Source organism: Trichechus manatus, unplaced genomic scaffold (assembly GCF_000243295.1).
Source record: "Trichechus manatus latirostris isolate Lorelei unplaced genomic scaffold, TriManLat1.0 scaffold00189, whole genome shotgun sequence".
Taxonomy (NCBI): domain Eukaryota; kingdom Metazoa; phylum Chordata; class Mammalia; order Sirenia; family Trichechidae; genus Trichechus; species Trichechus manatus.
Genome location: NW_004444125.1, coordinates 3,075,119 through 3,099,000, shown reverse-complemented (window position 1 = coordinate 3,099,000; position 23,882 = coordinate 3,075,119). Strand labels below are relative to the sequence as shown.

The 23,882-nt window shown below is 37.9% G+C and overlaps 1 protein-coding gene across 1 annotated transcript in view; it reads left to right on the top strand.

Annotated features, from left to right (window-relative positions):
• MATN3 (matrilin 3) overlaps positions 1-23,882 on the top strand; it is a 35,601-nt gene that overhangs the window by 7,313 nt on the left and 4,406 nt on the right. The window contains exons 3-6 of the mRNA XM_004387598.1: positions 591-716; positions 1,452-1,577; positions 3,206-3,331; positions 6,012-6,137. Coding sequence (XP_004387655.1) covers positions 591-716; positions 1,452-1,577; positions 3,206-3,331; positions 6,012-6,137 — 504 coding nt within the window. The remainder of the gene's footprint in view (positions 1-590; positions 717-1,451; positions 1,578-3,205; positions 3,332-6,011; positions 6,138-23,882) is intronic.

Below are 23,882 nucleotides of genomic sequence, written 5' to 3'. Positions count from 1 at the left end.
GTATGTATATATTTGGATTCAAGAACCCATGCTGCATATTTATAAGGCAGTTACCTGCATTGTCCTCCACCATTTGGATGTTCAAGTATGTGTCACTACCCAAGTATGAGTAAGGTCCAGGCCCAAAGGAATGCCTGTGTGTGAATTCTGCTTAGATGCAACTCAAGAACGTTTGGAAACCAGATTCTTGTTGCAGTGGGACAACTGGCTCATAGAACTTCAGAAGTATATTATTATTCTCATCTCTTGTGGTTGAGAAACAAAAATCTTTTTCATGGGCTGTTGGGTAAGCTGAATAATACATTAAGTTGTCTGACCTATGTAAGTGTTTGGTTTCAGCTCCAAATTTAAACTTCCCTTTCTCCTTTGAGAAACTCTACAACAAGCTCTGCAATTTTAAGTTAGTAACATTTCTAGTTTGAGTGTTATTTCTAGTAAGCTAGAGGTATAAAACAAACAGACAATTTTTATAGTGAACTAAAGATAGAGTTGGAAAGGAACCTGGAGAGAATGTTGTTGTTGTTGTTTTTTCTTTATCTGAAATGTTTCTTAGATGTTAATACTGACTGCTCTAAACTTCCTTTGCACAGCTGTGGACGCGTGTGTGCTTGGCACGCACCAGTGCCAGCATGTGTGTATCAGTGATGGAGAAGGCAAGCACCATTGTGAGTGTAGCCAAGGATATGCCTTGAATGCTGATAAAAAAACATGTTCAGGTGAGGCCTTGCTTAGGAAATGGCGGTTGACTAGGAGTTATTTGGGAGGTCTATTCCGCAGGTTTTGGACTGGGCTTAGGCTTTGACTCTCAAACCCCTTTTCACCTAACTCCTTTTGGCTGGTTTACTGTTGTTCATCAACAATTCTTCTGGAAAAGGAACATGGGGATAAAAGTGAGATAAAACATAACTCAATCTGTTGTGTTACTTATTAACCAGTCTTAAGGGAAAGGAATTGTAGGGAAGAGGGCCAAAACTCTTGGCCCTTTTATGTGAATTATATTTAATTAAATACAAGCTATCCCTTCCTCTCTGTTACCATAGTTGCTCATAGAATCTAGAAGAAAATTTAGAAAGGTCTTTATGCATTTTTAGTATATGAATATTCACATAGAATCAATGAGATTAGGTTAATTTTTTCAAATCCTAGAAAAAAATTTTGAGAGGAAATTTAGAGATCATTTAATCCAACCCACTCATTTAATAGATAATGAAATTGAGACCCAGAGAGAGGGAACATCTTACCCATGTCACTGGGTCTGTTAGTGATAGAGCCAAGACCAGAAAGCTGGTTGCCAGCTCTGAGTCCAGTACCCTTCCTCTTGTGCTGTGCTGCCCCATGCATCACTAGCAGTGTTTTGTATGTGTGTGAGCGAGTGTGTAAGCAGTGAGGCTAATAACTACTTACCGTATATTCTCCATATGCTCACATTTATCCTGATCATCTTTTGATAGCTGTTGACAAGTGTGCTCTTAACACTCATGGATGTGAACACATTTGTGTGAATGACAGACCTGGCTCTTATCATTGTGAGTGCTACGAAGGTTATACCTTGAATGAAGACAGAAAAACCTGTTCAGGTAAGTGAGGAGGAGTCTTTACTATTGCTACCTATCTATCTAACAGCCTATCCAGTGTGGCCGGGCAGATCATGTTGACTGGAAATGATCTGTTTTCCTCTCTTGCCACCCTTAGCTTTTCCCATTTCTAAGTCTTATTGGAAAAGATAGAAATGGTGGCATGTATGTATCATGGCTCACACGTATAAATGTGTTGTTCATTTCCTTCTCTATACCTAGCCCCAAAAGTTCTTCCCAAATGCTAATGACAATATAGTAAGTTAAAACCAAATAACACTGCACAAGATATTTATTACTCCCAACGGGAAACACAGTAACTTTATAGTGGAGAAATCTGGCAGACACTACCTTAACCAAGCCATCAAAGTTAACATCACCAGTAATGACACCTAATGACATCATGTATCTATAACATGATATACTGAGGGTAAAATAGCACCTTACCGACCAGGTTAAATGATGTGATTGGTAAGAAAAAAAAAATGCATAACCTGAATTGACTCATGAGGAAACATCAGACAAACCCAAATTGATAGACACACTACAAAATAATTTTCCAGTACTTTTCAAGTGTGTCAAACTCACAAAAAAGAGAAAAACTAAGGAAATTTCTTTCCTAATTTGAAGGAGACTAAGGAAACATGACAACTTAATGCAATGTGTGATTGTAGATGGATCATGGACCAGAAAATGGACACTAGTGGAATAATTGGCAAAATTTGAATAAGGCCTATAGGTTAGTTAATCATAGTGTATCATTGCTAATTTCTCGTTCTGATATTTTATGCCATGGTTAGGTAGGATTTGGTTAGGAAACTGGGTGAAGCACAGGAAGTTACTGTATTATTTTTGCAACTTTTTCATAAGTCTGAAATTATTTCAAAATGAAAAATTTAAAAATAAAAAATATATAGTTTAGAAATGTTATCTCCATACAGGAACGTGACTGAGTGAAAATTTAAGTCTTGAGATCTGATGCTGGTTCTGAGTCAGTTGGTCTCCTCCTTCAGACTTAGTTTCGTCATTTATGATAGGGAAGAGTTGAATTATAATTACTTCAAACTCTATGTTTTTCTGAATCTAGTGTAATTAGTCACACAGCTATTGACATCCTCCTGATTTTGGATACATACAATAAACCTAAAAGGAATTTTTTTGAAAGTACTTCTGAGATACTTGTATCATAAAAACTCAACACTGATGATTTTGAAAAGGAGTTGGAGAAAGCAACAGAATGATTATTGGGGTGTGTAGAATTTTGTTTAACTTAGCTAACCTCTATTGTCAGTTGCTGTCAATTCCAGCTCACGGTGCCCCATGTGTGAAGAGTAGAACTGCTCCATAGTGTCTTCAAGGCTGTAACTTTTCAGAAGCAGATTGCCAAGCCTGTTTTCCCAGGTGCCTCTGGGTGGGTTTGAATCACCAACGTTTTGGCTTGTAGTCAAGAACTTAACTGTGCCACACAGAGCTCTAGGTAACCTCTAGTGAGAGCAAATTGTACCAATGGATTTAATAGTTTCAAATAGGATTTCCTCTTATACATTTCTAGTGGCAAATAAGATTTCTGTAAATGGGTAATAAAACACTTTCAGTTTTTATTTCTTTTCTACCTGACTTCTGTTTGATAGCTCAAGATAAATGTGCTTCTGGTACACATGGGTGTCAGCACATTTGTGTGAGTGACGGAGCTGGGTCCCATCACTGTGAATGCTATGAGGGTTACACTCTGAATGAAGACAAAAAAACATGTTCAGGTAAGGTCCACTCAACAAATTCTTTCATACTTGGCTTTTTCTATTGCAGTGAAACCAACTTTCAGTTCACCAGAAGAGAGATTCTTAAAGGTAAAATTTTAGACTCAAGGTTCAGGCATTCTGCCATACTCACAGGCTAAGCCATGCATTGCTCAGAGAGCAATGAACTAACTAGGTTTTGCAAACATAGATTATTCCAGAAAATTACTGGAAATGGGGTGGGGGGAGTATAAGAAAAGCTAACTGAATGGAGGGTATTTATCCAGGAAAATTTTATAGCTCTGTCCACTGGGGACTTTTAAAGCAAATAGGAAACTTCATAGGAAGTCAGTTGGACAGTAACTATTTGGTGTGATAGGCTGAACTGAACTTTTTTCCAGTTAAAACCTGGCCTGGAACTTTTCTGTAGTGTTAATCTTACAGATTTTGGTAAAGGGGACTTTGTCAGTGACTGAATTAGACCCACATGTATCTTCCAGTAAGTTTGAAGCAAGTTGTTCCTTGACAGTTTCTAGATGGTGAGTCTTCAGTGAATCTGAGCCTTGTGAGGGACTTGGCTAATGAGCCCACACCAGGACTGCCGATCCTCATTAATTTGATTTAAACTCACTGGCAGAACAGGGTAGCATTTATAAAGAAAAACACTTCTAAGAGATATTCTTAGCTCTCAAAGTGGTGTTTAGTTTTGGCTTATTCAGTATGTTTCAGATTTATGTATATTTTCCTCTCCCTTGAGGAAATATATTATGTGATTTTTTTCAAGATAGATTAAGGGAAATGGCATATCACCAATTCTCCTTTTTATAAAATGAAATCAATAAAAGAGTACTGAGCACCTGTTTTGTTCCCAGGACTGTGCTAAGCACTGTGAGGATATGAAGAAGCATACGTTTCTGCCTCCAAACAACATAGCCTGGCTGGAAAGGGTATCAATACCTCAAGAAAGGAGAGAATGAGTAGCTAGTGAGAGGGATTGCCATAACTAAGGGCTGTTGGAGTCTAAGGAAGGCAGGATGTCTGGGAAAGGACACAGAGAGGTGGGGTTGGGCTTGGGTCTTGAGGGATCGCGAAGGTTTAGATAGAGACAAGTGAGGAACAGTATGGGCAAGGGGAATGACTTGAGTGAGTTTGTTCAGGGGAGTAGGACTAAATCAGGGTGGAGAGGACTCACGGATAGCTGCACTTCTCAAACAGATTATAAGTATCCCAGTTGGCGCTTTAAGCCGTCAGGAACATTGAAGACCTGGGAAAACAAAACAAAAGAAATTTACATTTAAACAAACAGATATTATGGAATAAAACAAAGCCTTTTATTATAAAAACATGAAAGAAAATTTTCAATTAAGGCAGACTACTTCAGGCAATACTCCAGATACTGATCGCTAACATTCTTCAGTGCCTACTGTCTGCCATGCCTGGTCTAGGCATTTAACTCATTTAATTCTCACATCAATTTTGTGAGGAAACTAAGGTACAGACAGATCAAAGATGTGGTGAAACTACAGATCAGTAAGTAAACACAATTAAGCCCATGTGCACCTTGCTTACTGTAAGACAGCGCATACCGACAGTGCTTACTGGTCAATCCACCCCTGTGAGTAGCCCCAGATAAGGGGTCAGCGGTGGTAGCAGGCCCAGTTGTTATCTCTAGAGTGGGTACTGAGCTGAGATGAGATGAAAAAAGAAACATTCTGCTCTTAGGCATTTTGCTGGGAAAATCTCAGTTGTAGGGATGAAGGGGAGAATCAGTGTTAAGGTTGGAAAGGCACTTTATGGATAGATTACACAGAGCCTTGCATTTCAGGTAAAGCTATTCTGTAGGACATAGTGAGCCATGGAAGGTTTTTGAGCATGGAATTACATTTAGTCAGAAGGGAACAAGTAGAGTGGTTTGGCCCCTGCATTGGCGGGGGAAGAACCTATGTCTCCCAGCAAGCCTTTCCGAGTATTAAAGGAGAACTGCTCTTTTTATTTGTCCTGAACACGGTACTAGTACAGCATTTTCCTCTGTTCTCTACCAAAATTTGGGCAAACTGTTCTCATCCCTGAAATGCATTTGTGATAGATAATGAGTACTTCACTTCTATTAGACACTGCCTTTGTTGATGTTGTTATAATTATTTTTATTATTTTGTTTTCCATCTATGTGTGTGTGTGTGCATGTCTCTGGGTCAGTATTTTCTGTCCCACTGTTTAAACTATTCAGGGCAGGCCCTTGACCAAAGTAGTCCTTTCTGTCCAGCTCCAAACTCAGTTCCATGTGCAGGCAGGTCCCTAATTAATTGCTTTTGGTGATGGTGATGATCATCCAGAAATAATTGGAGACGGTGGTGGTGCTAGACATTAGGAAAGGGCAAAGGTAAGTTCTGGAATATGATCAAGACTCAGTGCAACCTCAGTGCTGTGGGTAGAAAAAAAGAGAAGCCACCTTCAGATATTAACGAGAAATAAAAAGGAAAGGGGTGTGTGCAATTAAAGGTGAGGTTTAAGGGATGTGAGATATGGAAACAGAAAATAGGCTTTCTATTTCTGAAACATGAGAGACTTGCTGCTGACTACTGAAGGGATCATTCTCAGCTTTGTTTGGTACCAAACTGAAGCTTTGTTTCTCCCAGAAGTTTGCATGTTGTTTTCTATTTTAATTTGTAAACATTTTCTTTCCTGCACCACTTCTGGTCAGTACATAACAAGTGTGCTCTGGGTACTCATGGCTGCCAACACATTTGTGTGAGTGACGGGGCAGAGTCCTACCACTGTGATTGTCACCCTGGCTACACCTTGAATGAAGATAAGAAGACATGTTCAGGTAAAGGCCATTCCTTAATGCCTATTTTTTTTCATAGGAAAATCTCCTAGGAGTAAGCTTTCCTCTTCATATCTGAAGCATGGCTGTGATTGACTCTTTCTCCTTGTCAGAATTCTCCAGTGGCTCCCAGTTGTCTACAGAATAAAATAATTTTACTCCTCAGCCAGACATTCTACCTTCCGTAATCTGATTCCATCCTGTCTTTTTATTTTATTGTGGTAAAATATAGATGACATAAAATTTACCGTTAACCAGTGTACAATTTGGTGGCATTAGTTATATTTACAGTGTTGTGAAACCATCACCAGTATTTGTTTCCAAAACTTTTTCATCACCCTAAACAAAAACTCTATATCCATTAAGCATTAACTTCTTATTCCTCCCTTCTCCCAGCCCATTGTTATCACTGATCTACTTTCTGTCTCTATGTATTTGTCTATTCTTATATTTTGAGTAAGTGGGATCATATGATATTTGTCCTTTTGTGTATGACTTATTTCACTTGGCATAATGTTTTCAAGGTTCATCAATGTTGTAGCATGTATTAGAACTTCATTACTTTTTATGAATGAATAATATTCCATTGTATGTATATACCACACTTTGTTTATGCATTCATATGTTGATGGACACTTGGGTTGTTTTCACTGCTTGGCTATTGTGAATAGTGCTGCAATGAACATTGGTGTACAAATATCTGAGTCCCTGCTTTCAACTCTTTTGGGTATATACCTGTCTTACTTATCTAGTGCTGCTATAACAGAAATACCATAAATGGGTGGCTTTAACAAACAGAAATTAATTTTCCCACAGTTTAGGAGTCTAGAAGTCCAAATTCAGAGTGTTGGCTCTAGGGGAAGGTTTTCTGTCTCTGTTGGCTCTGGAGGAAAGTCCTTGTCTCTTCAGCTTCTGCTTCCTGGTTCCTTGGAGATCTCCATGTGTCTTGGCATCTATCTTCCCCTGGGTTTAGGAGGTTCTCAGCTCAGGGACCCTTGGTCCAGAGGATGCACTCTGCTCCTGGCTCTTCTTTCTTGGTGGTAGTAACGTCCCTCTCCTCTCTGCTCGCTTTTCTCCCCTTTTATCTCTTGTAAAAGATGTGACTCAAGCAAGGGTGTGATTTGAGTAAGAGTGTGATTTAAGTAAGAGCGTGACTTAAGTAAGGTGGTGAAGATGTGACTTTAGTAAGGCTGTGACTTGAGTTTTACTAAAGGGCATGACTCAAGATATACCTCACACCAATCCTGCCTTATTAACATATAGAGGTTTGGGATTTACAACACATATTTATATACAATGCCACAAAATGGAGGACAATTACATCAGATTACAAAACGGAGGAAAAGTGTCATGCATTGAATTGTGTCGCCCAAAAATTTGTGTGTCAACTTGGCTAGGCCATGATTCCCAGTATTGTGTGATTGTCCACCATTTTGTCATCTGATGTGATTTTCCTATGTGTTGTAAATCCTACCTCTATGATGTTAATGAGGTGAGATTAGCGGCAGTTATGTTAATGAGGCAGGACTCCATCTACAAGATTAGGTTGTGTCTTAAGTCAATCTCTTCTGAGATATAAAAGAGAGAATTAAGCAGAGAGACATGGGGGACCTCATACCACCAAGAAAGCAACACTGAGAGCCGAGTGTGTCCTTTGGACTTGAGGTTTCTGTGCTGAGAAGTTACTAGATCAGGAGAAGATAGATAACAAGGACTTTCCCCCTAGAGCTGACAGAGAGAGAAAACTTTCTCCTGGAGCTGGCACCCTGAAATTGGACTTCTAGCCTCCTAGACTGTGAGAGAATACATTTCTCAATGTTAAAGCAATCCACTTGTGGTATTTCTCTTATAGCAGTACTAGATAACTAAGACAACAAGTAACACAATACTGGGAATCATAGCCTAGCCAAGTTGACACATATTTTTTGGGGACACAATTCAGTCCATGACATTCCACCCTTTGGACCCCCAAAATTCATGTTCTTGACACATGTATTATTTTCTTGGAGGACAACAGATGCGGCTCCTTTGGCCATTTTCCTGCCTGTAGAATTCCAAGAGACAGATAGCATTCTCTCTTTTTGTTCTTTCCTGTATCCCCTTCAGTCTAAGAGGACAGGTTTTCTGCTGTGGTAGTTGGTTAGATCCATCAGAGGCTTCATATCTTTAATAAAAGTTTGTGTAGCCACGTCCTTGATGAAAATTCTAGGCCAAATCTTTAAGTTTTGTTTTCATTTTGCACCAGTCATTTTTAAGTCCATCTCTTTCCACTTGCATTTTACTGTAAGCGGCAAGGAGAAACCACGAGGCCCCTTTAAGATTTTGCTTAGAAATCTCATCAACCAGATATCCAAGTTAATCACTTACAAGTTCTAACTTCCACCAGACATTTGAACATAATTCAGACAAGTTCTTTGCCACTGCATTGAAAGTGTTGCCCTTCCTCCATTGTCCAATCACATGTTCATCATTTTCTTTTAAAGCCTCCCAGAAAGCACATTTAATGTCCAAATTTCTAGCACTGTTCTGTTCCTGGCACCATATGTATTCTCTGAGACGATAGATACTTTCTCTATGGCACTCTTCACTTCATTCTAAGCCCTTACCAGAATTGCATTTGACATCCATAAATCTACTGACAGTCTTTTCAAGGCACTCTAGGCGTTTACTATTATGCACCTTAAAACTCTTGAAGCCTCCACCCATTACCCAATTCCAAAACCACTTCCACATTGTAGGTATTTGTTAGAGTAGCACACCATTTTTGTTACTAAAGTCTGTGTTAGTTATCTAATGCTGCTATAAATGAAATAACATAAGCGGATAGCTTTAACAAACAAATCTATTTTCTTACAGTTTAGGAGGCTAGAAATCTGAATTCAGGGTGCTGGCTGTAGGGGAAGGCTTTCTCTCTCTGTCAGCATTGGAGGAAGGTCCCTGCTTCTTCTGAGCTTCTGCTCCTGGACAATCTTCATGTGGCTTGGCACGTCTCTTCCCCCATATCTGCTTCTCTTGCTTGCTTGTTTAATCTCTTTTATATATCTAAAGAGATTGACTCAAGACACACACTGCAGTAATCCTGCCTCATAAACATAACAAAGACAAACCATTCCCAAATGGGATTATAACCACAGGCACAGATGTTAGGATTTACAACACATATTTTTGGGAGACATATTTCAGTTCATAACAATACCTAAAGTGAAATTGCTGAGTCATATGATTTAACTTTTTGCAGAACCACCAAACTTTTCCACAGTGGCTGCACCATTTTACATACCCACCAGCAATGTAAAGGGTTTCAGTTTCTCTATATCTTTGACAACACTTGTTGTTTTCCATTTTTCTGATCATAGCCATCCTAGTAGGGGTGAAGTAGTATCTCATTGTCGTTTTGATTTGCATTTACCTAGCCCTGGTTGCACAATGGTTAAAGAGCTTGGCTGCTAACCAGAAGGTCGACAATTTGAATCTACCAGCTGCTCCTTGGAAACCCTACGGGGCAGTTCTACTCCGTCCTATAGGGTTGCTGTGAGTTGGAATAGACTCGATGGCAACAGGTTTGGTTTAATGACTAATGATGTTGAGATCTTTTCATGTGGTTATTAGCCATTTGTATATGTTCTCTGGTGAAATGTCTATTCAAGTCCTTTGTTAATTTTTGATTGTGTTGTCTTTTTGTTGTTGAGTTGTAGGAGTTCTTTATATCGTCTGGATATTAAAACTTTATCAGATATATAATTTCCAAATATTTTATCTCATTCTGCAGGTTGTCTTTTTACTTCTTTGATGATAACCTCTGAGGCACAAGGGTTGTTTGTTTTGTTTTTTTTTTAATAAAGTCCCATTTATCTGTTTTTTCTTTTGGTTCTTATACTTTTGGTGTTGTACCTAAGAATCCATTCCCCAGTACAAGGTCCTGAAGCTTTGCCCCTGTGTTTGCTTCTAAGAGTCTTATGGTTTAAGTCTTATATTTAGGTTCTTGATCCAGTTTGAATTAATTTTCATGTATGGTATGAGGTAGGGGTCCAACTTCGTTATTTTGCCTGTGGAGATCCAGTTGTCCCAGCACAATTTGTTGAAGGGATTGTTATTTCCCCATTCAGTGTACTCAGCACTCTTGTCAAAAATCAATTGAGCATAGATGTATGAGTTTATTTCTGGAATCTCAGTTCTATTTCACTGGTCTATATGTCTATCTTTATACCAGTAACACATTGGTTTGATTACTGTAGACTTATAGTATGTTTTGAAATTGGAGAGTCTGAGACCTCCTCAATTTGTTCATCTTTTTCAAGATTGCTTTGGCTATTCAGGGCCCTTGCAATTCCATATAAATTTGAGAATTGGCTTTTCCATTTCTACAAAAAATCCTATTAGAATGTTGGTAGGACTTGTATTCCTTTCAATCCATAAAGACAGGATGTCTTCCATTTATTTAGGTCTATTTTAATTCTAAATTTATTAAATAAATTTATTTAATTTCTTTCAGTAATGTTTTATAGTTTTTGGTGTACACATTTTTTATCTCCTTGGTTTAGACTTATTCCTAGGTATTTTATTCTTTTTAGATACTATTGTAAATGGAATTGTTTTTTTCAATTTCCTTTCAGATTATTCAAAACCTAACTGATTTTTGTATGTTGATCTTGTATCCTGTAACTTTGCTGAATTCATTTATTAGCTCTAGTAGCTTTTTTTGTGTGAAATCTTTGGGATTTTCTAAATATAGAATCATGTCATCTGCCAATGGAGATAGTTTTACTTCTACATTTCCAATATCAATGCATTTATTTCTTTTTCTTGGCTAATTGCTCTGGCTAGGACTTCCAGTACAATGTTCAAAAGCAGTGGTGAGAGCAGGCATCCTTGTCTTGTTTCTGATCTTAGGGAAAAATCTTTCAGTCTTGCATCATTGAGTATGATGTTGTTGTTAGGTGCCATCGAGTCATCTCCAACGTATAGCAATGCCACGTAGAGCAGAACAAAACATTGCCCTGTGCTGCGCCATCCTTACAATTGTTGCTATGTTTGAGCCCATCGTTGTAGCCACTGTGTCAGTCTATCTTGAGGGTTACTCTTTCTTTCGCTGACCTACTTTACCAAGCATGATGTCCTTCTCCAGGGACTGGTCCCTCCTGATGATGTGTCCAAAGTACGTGAGATGAAGTCTCTCCATCCTTGCTTCTAAGGAGTATTCTGGCTGTACTTCTTCCAAGACAGATTTGTTTGTTCTTCTGGAAGTTCATGGTATATTCAATATTCGTTGCCAACACCATAATTCAAAGGCATCGTTCTTCTTAGGTTTTCCTTGTTCATTGTCCAGCTTTCGCATGCATATGAGGCTATTGAAAATACCATGGCTTGGATCAGGGGCACCTTTGTCCTCAAAGTGATATCTTTGCTTTTGAACACTTTAAAGAGGTATTTTGCAGCAGAGTTGCCCAATGCTATGCATCGTTTGATTCCTTGACTGCTGCTTCCGTTGTGTTGATTGTGGATCCAAGTAAAATGAAATCCTTGACAACTTCAATATTTTCTCCTTTCATCATGATGTTGCTTACTGGTGCAGTTGTGAGGATTTTTATTTTCTTTATGTTAAGGTGTAATCCATACTGAAGGCTGTGGTCTTTGGTCTTCATTTGTAAGTGCTTCAAGTCCTCTTCACTTTCAGCAAGCAAGGTTGTGTTATCTGCATATTGCAGGTTGTTAATGAGTCTACCTCTGATGATGATGCCACATTCTTCTTCTTATAGTCCAGCTTCTCGGATTATTTGCTCAGCATACAGACTGAATAAATATGGTGAAAGGATACAACCCTGATACACACCTTTCCTGACTTTAAACCACACAGTATCCCCTCGTTCTGTTCAAACGACTGCTTCTTGGTCTATATACAGATTCCTCATGAGCAAAATTAGAGTTCTGGAATTCCCATTCTTTGCATGTTATCCATAATTTGTTATGATTCACACAGTCGAATGCCTTTGCATAGTCAATAAAACAGAGGTAAACGTCTTTCTGGTATTCTCTGCTTTCAGCCAAGATCCATCTGACATCAGCAATGATATCCCTTGTTTCAGGTCCTCTTCTGAATCCAACTTGAATTTCTGGCAGTTCCTTGTCAATGTACCGCTGCAACCATTTTTGAATTATCTTCAGCAAAATTTTACTTGCATATGATATTAATGATACTGTTCGATAATCTCTACATTCTGTTGGATCGCCTTTCTTTGGAACGGGCACAAATATGGATCTCTTCTACTCGGTTGGCCATGTAGCTGTCTTCCAGATTACTTGGCATAGATGAGTGAGCGCTTCCAGTGTTTCATCCGTTTGCTGAAACATCTTAATAGATATTCCGTCAATTCCTGGAGCCTTGTTTTTTGCCAATGCCTTCAGTGCAGTTTGGACTTCTTCCTTTGAAACCATCAGTTCTTGATCATATGCTGCCTCCTGAAATGGTTCAACATTGACCAATTCTTTTTGGTACAGTGACTCTGTATATTCCATCTTCTTTTGATGCTTCCTAAACCATTCAATATTTTGCCATAAAATCCTTCAGCGTTGCATCTTGAGGCTTGATTTTTTTCTTCAGTCCTTTCAGCTTGAAAAATGCTGAGGATATTCTTCCCTTTTGGTTTTATAATGCCAGCTCTTTGCACATTTCATTCTAATATTTCACATTTTCTTCCCGAGCTGCCCTTTGAAATCTTCTGTTCATCTCTTTTACTTACTCATTTCCTCCATTCACTTCAGCTGCTTTATGTTCAAGAGCAACTGTCTTCTGACATCCATTTTTGTCTTATCTCTTTCCTGTCAATTTTTTTTTAATTTCATTGTGATTTAGGTGAAAGGTTACAGTGAAAATTAGGTTCTCATTCAAAAATTTATACACAAATTGTTTTGTGATGTTGGTTGCAATCCTCACAATGTGTCAGCACTCTTCCCCTTTCCCTTTACACCCTGGGTTTCCCATGTCCATTTGTCCAGTTTTCCTGTCCCTTCCTGCCTTTTCATCTTTGCTTTTGGGCAGGTGTTGCGCATTTGGTCTAGTATACTTGATTGAACTAAGAAGCACGATCTTCATGTGTGTTATTGTTTTACAGGCCTGTCTAATCTTTGGCTGAAAGGTGGACTTTGGCAGTGGCTTCAGTTCTGAGTTAGCAGGATGTTCAGGGGCCATGATCTCGGGGTTCCTCCAGTATCTGACAGACCAGTAAGTCTGGTCTTTGTTTGTGAATTTGAATTGAGTTCTACATTTTTCTCCCATTCTGTCTGAGACCCTCTATTGTGATCCGTGTCAGAGCCATTGATAGCAGTAGCTGGGCATCATCTAGTTCCAGGCTCAGGCTGGTGGAGACAGTGGCTCATGTGGTCCATTATTCCTTTGGACTAATATTTTCCATGTGTCTTTGGTTTTCTTTATTCTCCTTTGCTCCAGACAGAATGGGACCAATAGATGTATCTTAGATGGCTGCTCGTAAGCATTTAAGACCCCAAACACTACTCACCAAAGTAGGATGTAGCCCATTTTTTATGAACTATGTTGTGCTCTTTCCTGTCTTTTTAATGACGTCTTGCTTTCTTCATGTATGATGTCCTTGATGACATCCCACAACTCATCTGGTCTTTGGTCATTAGTGTTCAATGCATCAAATCTGTTCTTGAGATGGTCTCTAAATTCAGGTGGAATATACTCAGGGTCGTACTTTGGCTCCCGTGAACTTGGTTTAATTTTCTTCATCTTCCACTTGAACTTACATGTGAGCAACTGAGGGTCTGTTCCACAGTCAGACCTGGCCTTGTTCTGACTGATATTGAGCTTTTCCATCATCTCTTTCCACAGATGTAGTCAATTTGATTCCTGTGTATTCCACCTGGTGAGGTCCACATGTATAGTCACCGTTTATGTTGTTGAAAAAAAGTATTTGCAATGAATAAGCCTTTGGTTTTGCAAAATTCTATCATGCAATCTCCAGCATTGTTTCCATCATCAAAGCCATATTTTCCATTTACATCCTTCTTGTTTGATTCTGACTTTTGCATTCCAATTATCAATGCATCTTGATTGCATGTTTGATCAATTTCAGGCTGCAGAAGTAGGTAAAAATCTTCAGTTTCTTTGTCTTTAGCACTAGTGGTTGGTGAATAAATTTGAACAATAGTCCTAGTAACTGGTCTTCCTTGTAGGTGTATGGATATTATCTTATCACTGAAAGCATTGCACTTCAGGATAGATCTTGAAATGTTCTTTTTGATGATGAAGGGGACCCCAATCCTTTTCAATATGTCATTCCCGGCATAGAAGCCCATAGGATTGTCCTATTCAAAATGGCCAGTAGTAGTTCATTTCAGCTCACTAATACCTAGGATATTGATCTTCAAGTGTTTCATTTCATTTTTGACAATTTATAATTTTCCTAGATTCATACTTCATACATTCCACGTTCTGATTACTAATGGACGTTTGCAGCTGTTTCTTCTCATTTTGAGTTGTGCACCATCAGCAAATGAAGGTCCCAAAAACTTTAGTCCATCCATATCATTAAAGTTGACTGTACTTTGAGGAGGCAGCTCTTTCCCAGTCGTATTTTGAGTGTCTTCCAACCTGAGGGGCTCATCTTCTGGTGCTATGTCAAATAATTTTCCGCTGGTATTTATAAGGTTTTCACTGGCCAATTTTTTTAGAAGTAGATCATCAGATTCTTCTTAGTTTGTCCTAGTCTGGAAGCACTGCTGAAACCTGTCCACCATAAGTGACCCTGCTGGTATTTGAAATACTGGTGGCATAGCTTCCAACATCACAGCAACACACAAGCCACCACAGTATGACAAACTGATGGACGAGTGCTGGAGCATGTTAGCTGTGGGTTTTTCACTAATGGCCTGTATAATGTCGAGGAATTTTGCTTCTATTTCCAGTTTATTGAGTGTTTTTATTATGAAAGTGTACTGGATTTTGCCATATGCCTTTTCTGTGTCACTTGAGATGATCATGTGAGTTTTTTTCTTTGTTCTGTTAATGAGGTATATTACATTGATTGATCTTCTTATGTTGAACAACTCTTGCGTTCCTAGAATAGATCTCACTTGGTCATGGTGTATCATTCTTTTAATATGCTGTTGGATTCAGTTTGCTACTTTTTTTTTGAGTATTTTTGCATCTATATTCATAAGGGATATTGGTCTCTAGTTATTATTTTTTTTTCCTTTGGTGTCTTCATCTGGCCTTGCTATAAGTGTAATGCTGGGATCTTAGAACGAGTTAGGATGTCTTCTCTCCTATTTTTTGGAAGAGTTTGAGAAGGATTGGTATTAATTCTTCTTTAAATGTGTGGTAGAATTCCCCAGTGAAGCCATCTAGTCCTGGACTTTTCTTTGTTGGGAAGTTTTTGATTACTGATTCAATCTCTTCATTTGTTAATATTCTATTTCTTCTGGTATCAGTTTAGGTAATTTGTGTGTTTTTAGGAATTTGTCCATTTCATCTAGATTATCTAATTGTTTGGTATAAAACTGTTCATAGTTTTCTGTTATAATTCTTTTTATTTCTGTATTATTGGTAGTAATGTCTCCACATTGATTTCTCATTTTAGTTATTTGTGTCTTGTCTCTTTTTCTGTTTTTCAATGTTATTGATATTTTCTAAGAACCAACTTTTGGTTTTGTTGATTCTTTCTATTGCATTTATCTCTGCTCTAATGTTTATTATTTCCATTCTTCTACTATCTTTGGCTTCAGTTTGCTCTTCTTTTTTCTAGTTCCTCAGTGTGTAAAGTTAGGTTATTGATCTGAGGTCTTCTTTTTTTAATATAGGCATTTACAGCTATAAATTTCCCTCTGAGCACTGCCTTCATTGCATCCCATAAGTTTTGGTATGTTGTGTTTTCCTTTTCATTCATCTCTAAGTATTTTTTAATTTCCCTTATGATTTCTTCTTTGACTCATTAGTTGTCCATCCTACCTTTTAAAACTTCTTTTATAACTTCTTTATATTTTTCCCCAGATTTATTCCTTCTCCCCAAATCCGATTGTCTAGCTACAGTGGACTATTTGATATTCCAGGAACATGTCCTGCACTCTTCTGTCTCCATCCTTTGCTGACATCCACTTCCCTCATTAATTTTGCTTGTCAAAATCCAAGAACCACATCCTTGCCAACATTAGGTACTATCAGATTAAATTTTTGCCAATCTAGTAGATGTAAAGAAGTATCTCACTGTAGTCTTAATTCTTCCATTTCCTGGTTACTAATGAGGTTAAGCATCTCTTCCTATGTTTATTGGTCATTTGTGTTTCCTATTTTAGAAATGCTGTTTATGCCCTATTTCTATTTTTCTATGGGATTATTTGTACTTTTCTTATTGGTTTGTAGGAACTTTTCACATATTTGGAAATAAATTCTTCATTCATTTTATGTATAAAAATATCTTCGCCTAGATTATGTTATCTTTTCACTTCTTTTTTAAATTTTATTTTTGGTGAAAATTTAAACTGATCTTACACCCATTCAACACTTTCTACATGTACAGTTCAATGAAATTGGTTGCATTCTTCATGTTATATCACTGTTCTTGCTATCTCTCCCCATATTATTTCACTACCATTGACTTAGACTCACTGCCCCATAAACTACTCATCTATACTTTACAATTACTGGTGTCAATTTGATCTCATACAGATAATTCTTTAACAGAGTGCAGTGTTCAAGGCAAACATTCTTTACTGATTCAGCTAAACTGTTGTTTAATTTGAAGATGACTTCAGGTGATAGCTTCAGTTCAAGGTTCAGAAATTTTCTCAGGGCAGCAGATTTGGGGGTTCGTCCAGCCTCAGTGGGTCTAGTAAGTCTGGATTCTATAAGAAATTGAAAATTCTGTTCCATATTTTCCTGTCTTTGATTAGGACTCGTCTATTGAATCCTTAATCAAAACATTCAGTAATGTTAACTGGGCACCATTCAGTTCTTGTGTTCTCATGGCAAAGGAAGCAGTAGCTCACGGAGGCAACTAGACCTGCAGTCCAATTCCTTCTCCAGTTCCTGGGTCTCCTTCTTCTTCTGTCGCTCCAGATGATTAGAGACCAATTGTATCTTGATGGCCACTCACAGCTTTCTTTCTTTTTTCTTTTTGTACTTTAGATGAAGGTTTATAGAACAAACTAGCTTCTCATTAAACAGTTAGTACATATATTGTTTTGTGACATTGGTTACCAACCCCACGACATGTCAACACTCTCCCCTTCTCGACCTTGGGTTCCCTATTACCAGCTTTCCTGTCTCCTCCTGCCTTCTAGTTCTTGTCCCTGGGCTGGTATGCCCCTTTAGTCTCATTTTGTTTTATGGGCCTGTCTAATCTTTGGCTGAAGGGTGAACCTCAGGAGTGAAGTCATTACTGAGCTAAAAGGCTGTCTGGGGGCCATACTCTCGGGGTTTCTCCAGTCTCTGACAGGCCGGTAAGTCTGATGTTTTTTTGTGAGTTAGAATTTTGTTCTACATTTTTCTCCAGCTCTGTCCAGGACCCTCTATTGTGATCCCTGTCAGAGCAGTCAGTGGTGGTAGCTGGGCACCATCTAGTTGTGCTGGACTCAGTCTGGTGGAGACTATGGCAGTTGTGGTCTATTAGTCCTTTGGACTAATCTTTCCCTAGTGTTATTGGTTTTCTTCATTCTCCTTTGCTCCCAAAGGGGAGCAAGGAATATCTTAGATGGCCACTCACAAGCTTTTAAGGCCTCAGACACTACTCACAAAAGTAGAATGTAGAACATTTTCTCTATAAACTATGTTACGCCAGTTGAGCTAGATGTTCCCTCAGACCATGGTCTCCAAAGCCTTCAGCCTAGTAATTTGGTCCCTTAGGGAGTTTGGATGTGTCTATGGAGTTTCCATGACCTTGCCTTGGACAAGTTGTGCTGGCTTCCCACTCACAAACTTTTAAGACCCTAGGTACTACTCACTGAACTGTGAGGTAGATCAGAAACTCTAAAAAACAGTGTTAGGCTAATTGGCTGGGAAGTCCTATGAAGCCATGACCCTAAGCCTTGAACCAAGAGAACTAATCCCATGAGGTGTTTGGTTGTACATAAGTAGTATCAGCAACTGCATCCTCTTTCTTTTTTTAGTTGCTGTTGCTGTAAAATTATATATAACACAACATTTGCCAGTTTGCCATTTTTCTAATGTACAACTTAGTGATATCAGTTACCTTAGTCAGGTTCTATAACCATTACCCTTATTCAATGCCAATTTGCCTATCTTCATAGACATAAACTCACTACTTCCTAGAGAATGATTCCCTCTTTCTGTCCCCTTCCTGCCCCAGGTAACCACTTATTACCATTGGTCTGTATATATTTACCTATTCTTGTCATTCCATGTAAGTGAGGTCATACAGTATTTGTCCTTTAGTGATGGGTTTATTTCACTCAGCATAATGTCTTTAAGGTTTATCTATGTTGCAGCATGCATCAGGAAATAATTTCTCTTTATGGCTGAGTAGTAGTCTGTTGTATGTACGTACCACTTTTTTTAATCCATTCATCTGATGATGGGCACTTAGGTTATTTCCACCTTTCTGCTATCGTGAATAGTGCTGCTAGGAACATAGGTATACATATGTCTGTTTGTATCACCACATTTAGGTCCCCAGGGTATATGCCTAGGAGTGGAATTTCTGGGTCACATGGTAGTTCTATTTTTAATTTTTTGAGGAATCATCATACTGTATTCCACAATGGCTGTACCATTTTACATTCCCACCAGCAACGGATAAGAGTTCTGATCGCCTCGCATCCTCACCAATATTTGTTATTTTCTGTTTTTTTGATCATTGCCATTTTGATAGGAATGAGGTGGAATCTCATTGTAGTTTTGATTTGCTTCCCTTTAATGGATAATGACAATGAGTATCTTTTCATGTGTTTGTTGGCAACTTGGATATCCTCTTCAGGGAATTGTCTCTTTATGTTCTTTGCCCATTTTTTGATTAGGTTGCTATTTTGTAGCAGTTATATATATATATTTTGTTGTAAGTTATAGTAGTTTTACACATATTTTGGATATTAGACCTTGTTGGATATATGGTTCCCAAAGATTTTTACCAGTCTGTAGGTTGTCTCTTTACTCTTTTGGTAAAGTTCTTGATGAACACAATTCTTTAATTTTTATGATATCTCAATTATCTGTTTTGTCTTCTGTTTCTTGTGGATTTGTTGTTGTATTTTATAGTCTATCATTAAAAAATAAAAAACAAAAAAACAGCAACTATGTCCCATAGCTTTGCCCCTATATTTTCTTCCAACAACTTTATGGTTTTGAGTTAACATTTAGGTCCTTGATCCATTTTGAATTAGTTTTTGTGTAAGGTGTGAAGTATGGATCTTGGTTCCTTTTTTTACATGTGGAAATCCAATTTTACCAGCACCATTTGTAGTAGAGACTCTTCCTTCCTCTTGTTGAAAATCAGTTGACCATAGATGTATGGTGTTATTTCTGGGCTCTCAATTCTATCCTATTGATCTATATGTCTATCATTAAACCAGTACCAGGATGTTTTGATTAATGTAGCTGTATAGTATGCTTTGAAATAGGGAAGTAGGAAGCCTCCTACTTTGTTCTCCTTCAAAATTGCTTTGGCTGTTCGGGGCCTCTTGCCTTTCCATAAAAGGTTGAGAATTTGTTTTTCCATTTCTGTAAAAAATGCTATTGGAATTTTGATTGGGATTATGTTGAACCTATAGATCACTTTGGGTAGTATTGATATTCTCACAATATTGTCTTCTAATCCATGACCACAGAATGTCTTTCCATTTATTTAGGTCTGTTTAAGTCTCTTGCAGAAGTGTTTTACAGTTTTCATTGTATAAGTTCTTTATATCCCTGGTTAGGTTTATTCCTAGATATTCTATTTTTAAGTGCTACTGTAAATAGAATTGTTTCCTTGATTTCCTTTTCAAACTTTTCCTTGTTAGTATATAGAAACCCAACGATTTTCGTGTGTTGATCTTGTACCCTGCAAATTTGCTAAATTTTTCTGTTAGTTTTAGAACATTTATGATGGATTCTTTGGATCATGTTGTCTTCAAACAGAAGTACCTGCTGCTGTCAAGTTGATTCCAACTCATAGCGACCCTATAGGACAGAGCAGAACTGTCCTGTAGGGTTTGCAAGGAATGGCTGGTGGATTCAAACTGCTGACCTTTGGATTAGCAGCCAAGCTCTTAACCACTGCACCACCATGGCTCCTAAATAGAGATAGTTTTTATTTTCTGACTTCTTAAATGATATCTTTTCAACAGTGTTAGTAACATTTTAATTCTAAAGTTGGGTATAGGTTTTTTAGTGTTTATTTTTATTATGCTTCATAACTTACATTTGTGTTAAATGAATTTCTTTGTGGCAGAAGGTAAGTGCTGTGGGTGTTCAGAAAAAACAGATCACTGAGGGTCTGAAAAGTTGAGTACAAATAGGTTCATCACTTCTAGGCATAGGACTCTTAAGTCCGCATCTACATCTTTCAACTTTTTAAAAATAGCAGCTTTATTGATATGTAATTTACAAACCACAAAGTTGCTCTTTTAAAGTGTACAATTTGGTGGTTTTTAGTATATTCACACAGTTGTGCAACTATCACCACTATCTAATTTTAGAACATTTCATCACCCTGAAAAGAAACCAGGAATCATTTACAGTCACTCCTCCACTCCACTCCCCAGCCACTGGCAACCACTAATTTACTTTTTGCCTCTATGGATATGCCTATTTAATATAAATGGAGCATACAATATGTAGTGTTTTGTGACTGATTTCTTTCACTTAGCATGTCTTTATTTTAGCCATCCTAGTGGGCATAAGGTGAAATCTCACTGTGGTTTTGATTTGCATTTCCCTAATGACTAGTGATGTTGAACATCTTTTCCTGTGATTATTGAACACTTGTATATCTTCTTTGGAGGAATGTCTAGTCAAGTCCTTTGCTGATTTTTAAATTGGTTTGTCTTACTGTTAAGTCGTAAGAGTTCTGTATGTATTTTAGATAGTAGACTGTTATCAGATATGAGTTCCTACATAGTCTCTCCCCGCTGCATAGTTTCTCCTATTATTAACATCTTACATTTCTGTTGTACACCCCTCCCCCTGAACCCCTGGTACCACTTAACTTGTCTCTATAGTTTTCCCTTTTCCAGAATGTCATATGTTGTTGTTGGGTACCATACAGTCAATCACAACTCATAGCAACCCCATGTGACAGAGTAGAACTGCACCATCGGATTTCCTAGTCTTTTTCCCATGGAGCTGCTAGATGGGTTTGAATGTTATATAATTGGAACCAGAGAGTATGTAGCTTTTTCAGACTGGCTTCTTTCTCTCAGCAATATTTGTGTAAGGTTGTTCCATCTCTTTTCATGGCTTGATAGTTTTTTTTTTTTTTAACCACTGAATATTACTCCATTGTATGGGTGCATCAGTTTATCCATTAATCTATTGAAGGACATCTTGGTTGATTCCAATATTTGGCAATTAAGAATAAAACTGTTATAAAAATTCGTGCACAAGTTTTTATGTGGACATACGTTTTCAACTTGTTTGGGTAAATACCTAGGAGCATGATTGCTGGATCGTATGGTAAGTCTATGTTTAGCTGCCAGACTGTCTTCCAAAGTGGGTGTACAATTTTGCATTCCACCAGCAATGAATGAGAGTTCCTGTTGCTCCCTATCCTCTCTAGAATTTGGTGTGGTCAGTGTTTGTTGTTTCTATCTTTTTATTATTGAGTTGGAAATGTAAGAGTTTATTTCAAGATTCTCAATTCTATTCCACTGATCTATATGTATATCTTTGTGCCACTACCACATTGTCTTGATTACCATAGCTGTGTAGTAAGTTTTGCAATCAGAAAGTGTAAGCGTTCCAACTTTGTTCTTTTTAAGATTCTTTTGGCTATTCTGGATCCCTTGTATTTTCATATACATTTTGGAATCAGCTTGTAGATTTCTGAAAAAATGGCAGTGGGGATTCTGATAGGGACTGTGTTAATCTATAGATCAATTTGGGGAGCACTACCATTTTACAAGGAGCCCTGGTGGTGCAATGGTTAAGTGCTTGGCTGCTAACCAAAAGGTTGGCGGTTAGAACCCACTAGTAGCTCCTTGGGAGAAAAGTCCTGGCTATCTCTCCTGTAAAGATTACAGCCTAGGAAACCCTATGGGGCAGTTCTACTCTGTCATATAGGGTCACTATGAGTAGGAATTGACTCAACCACATACAACAACAACATTGTTTTAACACTCTTCCCGTCTGCTAACATGGAATGTCTTTCCATTTCTTTAATTTCTTTCAGCAATGTTTTGTAGTTTTCAGTGTACACATCTTGCACTGCTTTTGTTAAATTTATTTATAAGTATTTTATTCTTGTAAATAAATTGTTGCAAATGGATCCATTGTGAATGGATTCATCTCTCAACTTTCAAATGTACTCTATCCCAGTTTTCCAACTTTCTATGGAGCATTTTAGTTAGGATATTCCACTAAGTCAACTCAAACCGAGCGTGTTCTAAATGAAAATCAAAATAATTTCTTTCAAAATAACAGACTTGTCAAATTGCTTCAGAGTCTGCGCCCTCATTGACTTCACAGCTTATCAGGCAAGACAGACCCTGGAAAAGTATCATAAGTACTCATTTTATACTCTGTACAGGAATGATGGGCATGTAGTTGGTATTTAATAGATACTTTCTGGTTTACTAATTAATTGACTGATTAAGATGGGATTTTGGCTGGCTCTTCCTAAAAGGTTCAATAGGATTTGGACAGATAGCTAGATGATATTTAATCAAGTAAATATATGCTCCCCCGGCCTTATATAGATTGACCAATATCATTAATGTCATACACAAGTAAAATTTTGCTGAACATAATTCAAAGGTAGTTGCAGCAGTACATTGACAGGGAATTGCCAGAAATTCAAGCTGGATTCAGAAGAGAACGTGGAATGAGGGATATCGCTGATGTCAGATAGATCTTGGCTGAAAGCAAAGAATACTAGAAACATATTTATTGACCATGCAAAGGCATTTGACTGTGTGGATCACAACAAATTATGGATAACATTGTGAAGAATGGGAATACTAGAACACTTAATTGTGCTCATGGAGAACCTGCACATAGACCAAAAGGCAGTCATTCAGACAGAGAAAGGGGATATTGCATGGTTTAAAATCAGAAAAAGTGTGTATCAAGGTTGTATCATTTCACCATACTTATTTAGTCTGTATGCTGAGCAGACAATTCAAGATGCTGGAGTATATGAAGAAGAATGCGGCATCAGAATTGGAGGAAGACTAACAACCTGTGATATGCAGATGACACAACCTAGCTTGCTGAAAGTGAAGAGGACTTGAAGCTCTTACTGATGAAGATCAAAGACCACAGCCTTCAGTATGGATTACACCTCAACATAAACAAAACAAAAATCCTCACAACTGGACCAATAAGCAACATCATGATAAACAGAGAAAAGATTGAAGTTGTTAAGGATCCACAATCGATGTCAATGGAAGCAGCAGTCATGAAATCAAAATGATGCATTGCATTGGTCAAATCTGCTACAAAGGACCTCTTTAAGGTGTTCAAAAGCAAAGGTGTCACTTTAAAAACTAAAGTGTACCTGACCAAGCCATGGTATTTTCAATTGTCTCATATGCATGCGAAAGCTGGACAATGAATAAGGAAGACCAAAGAAGAATTGA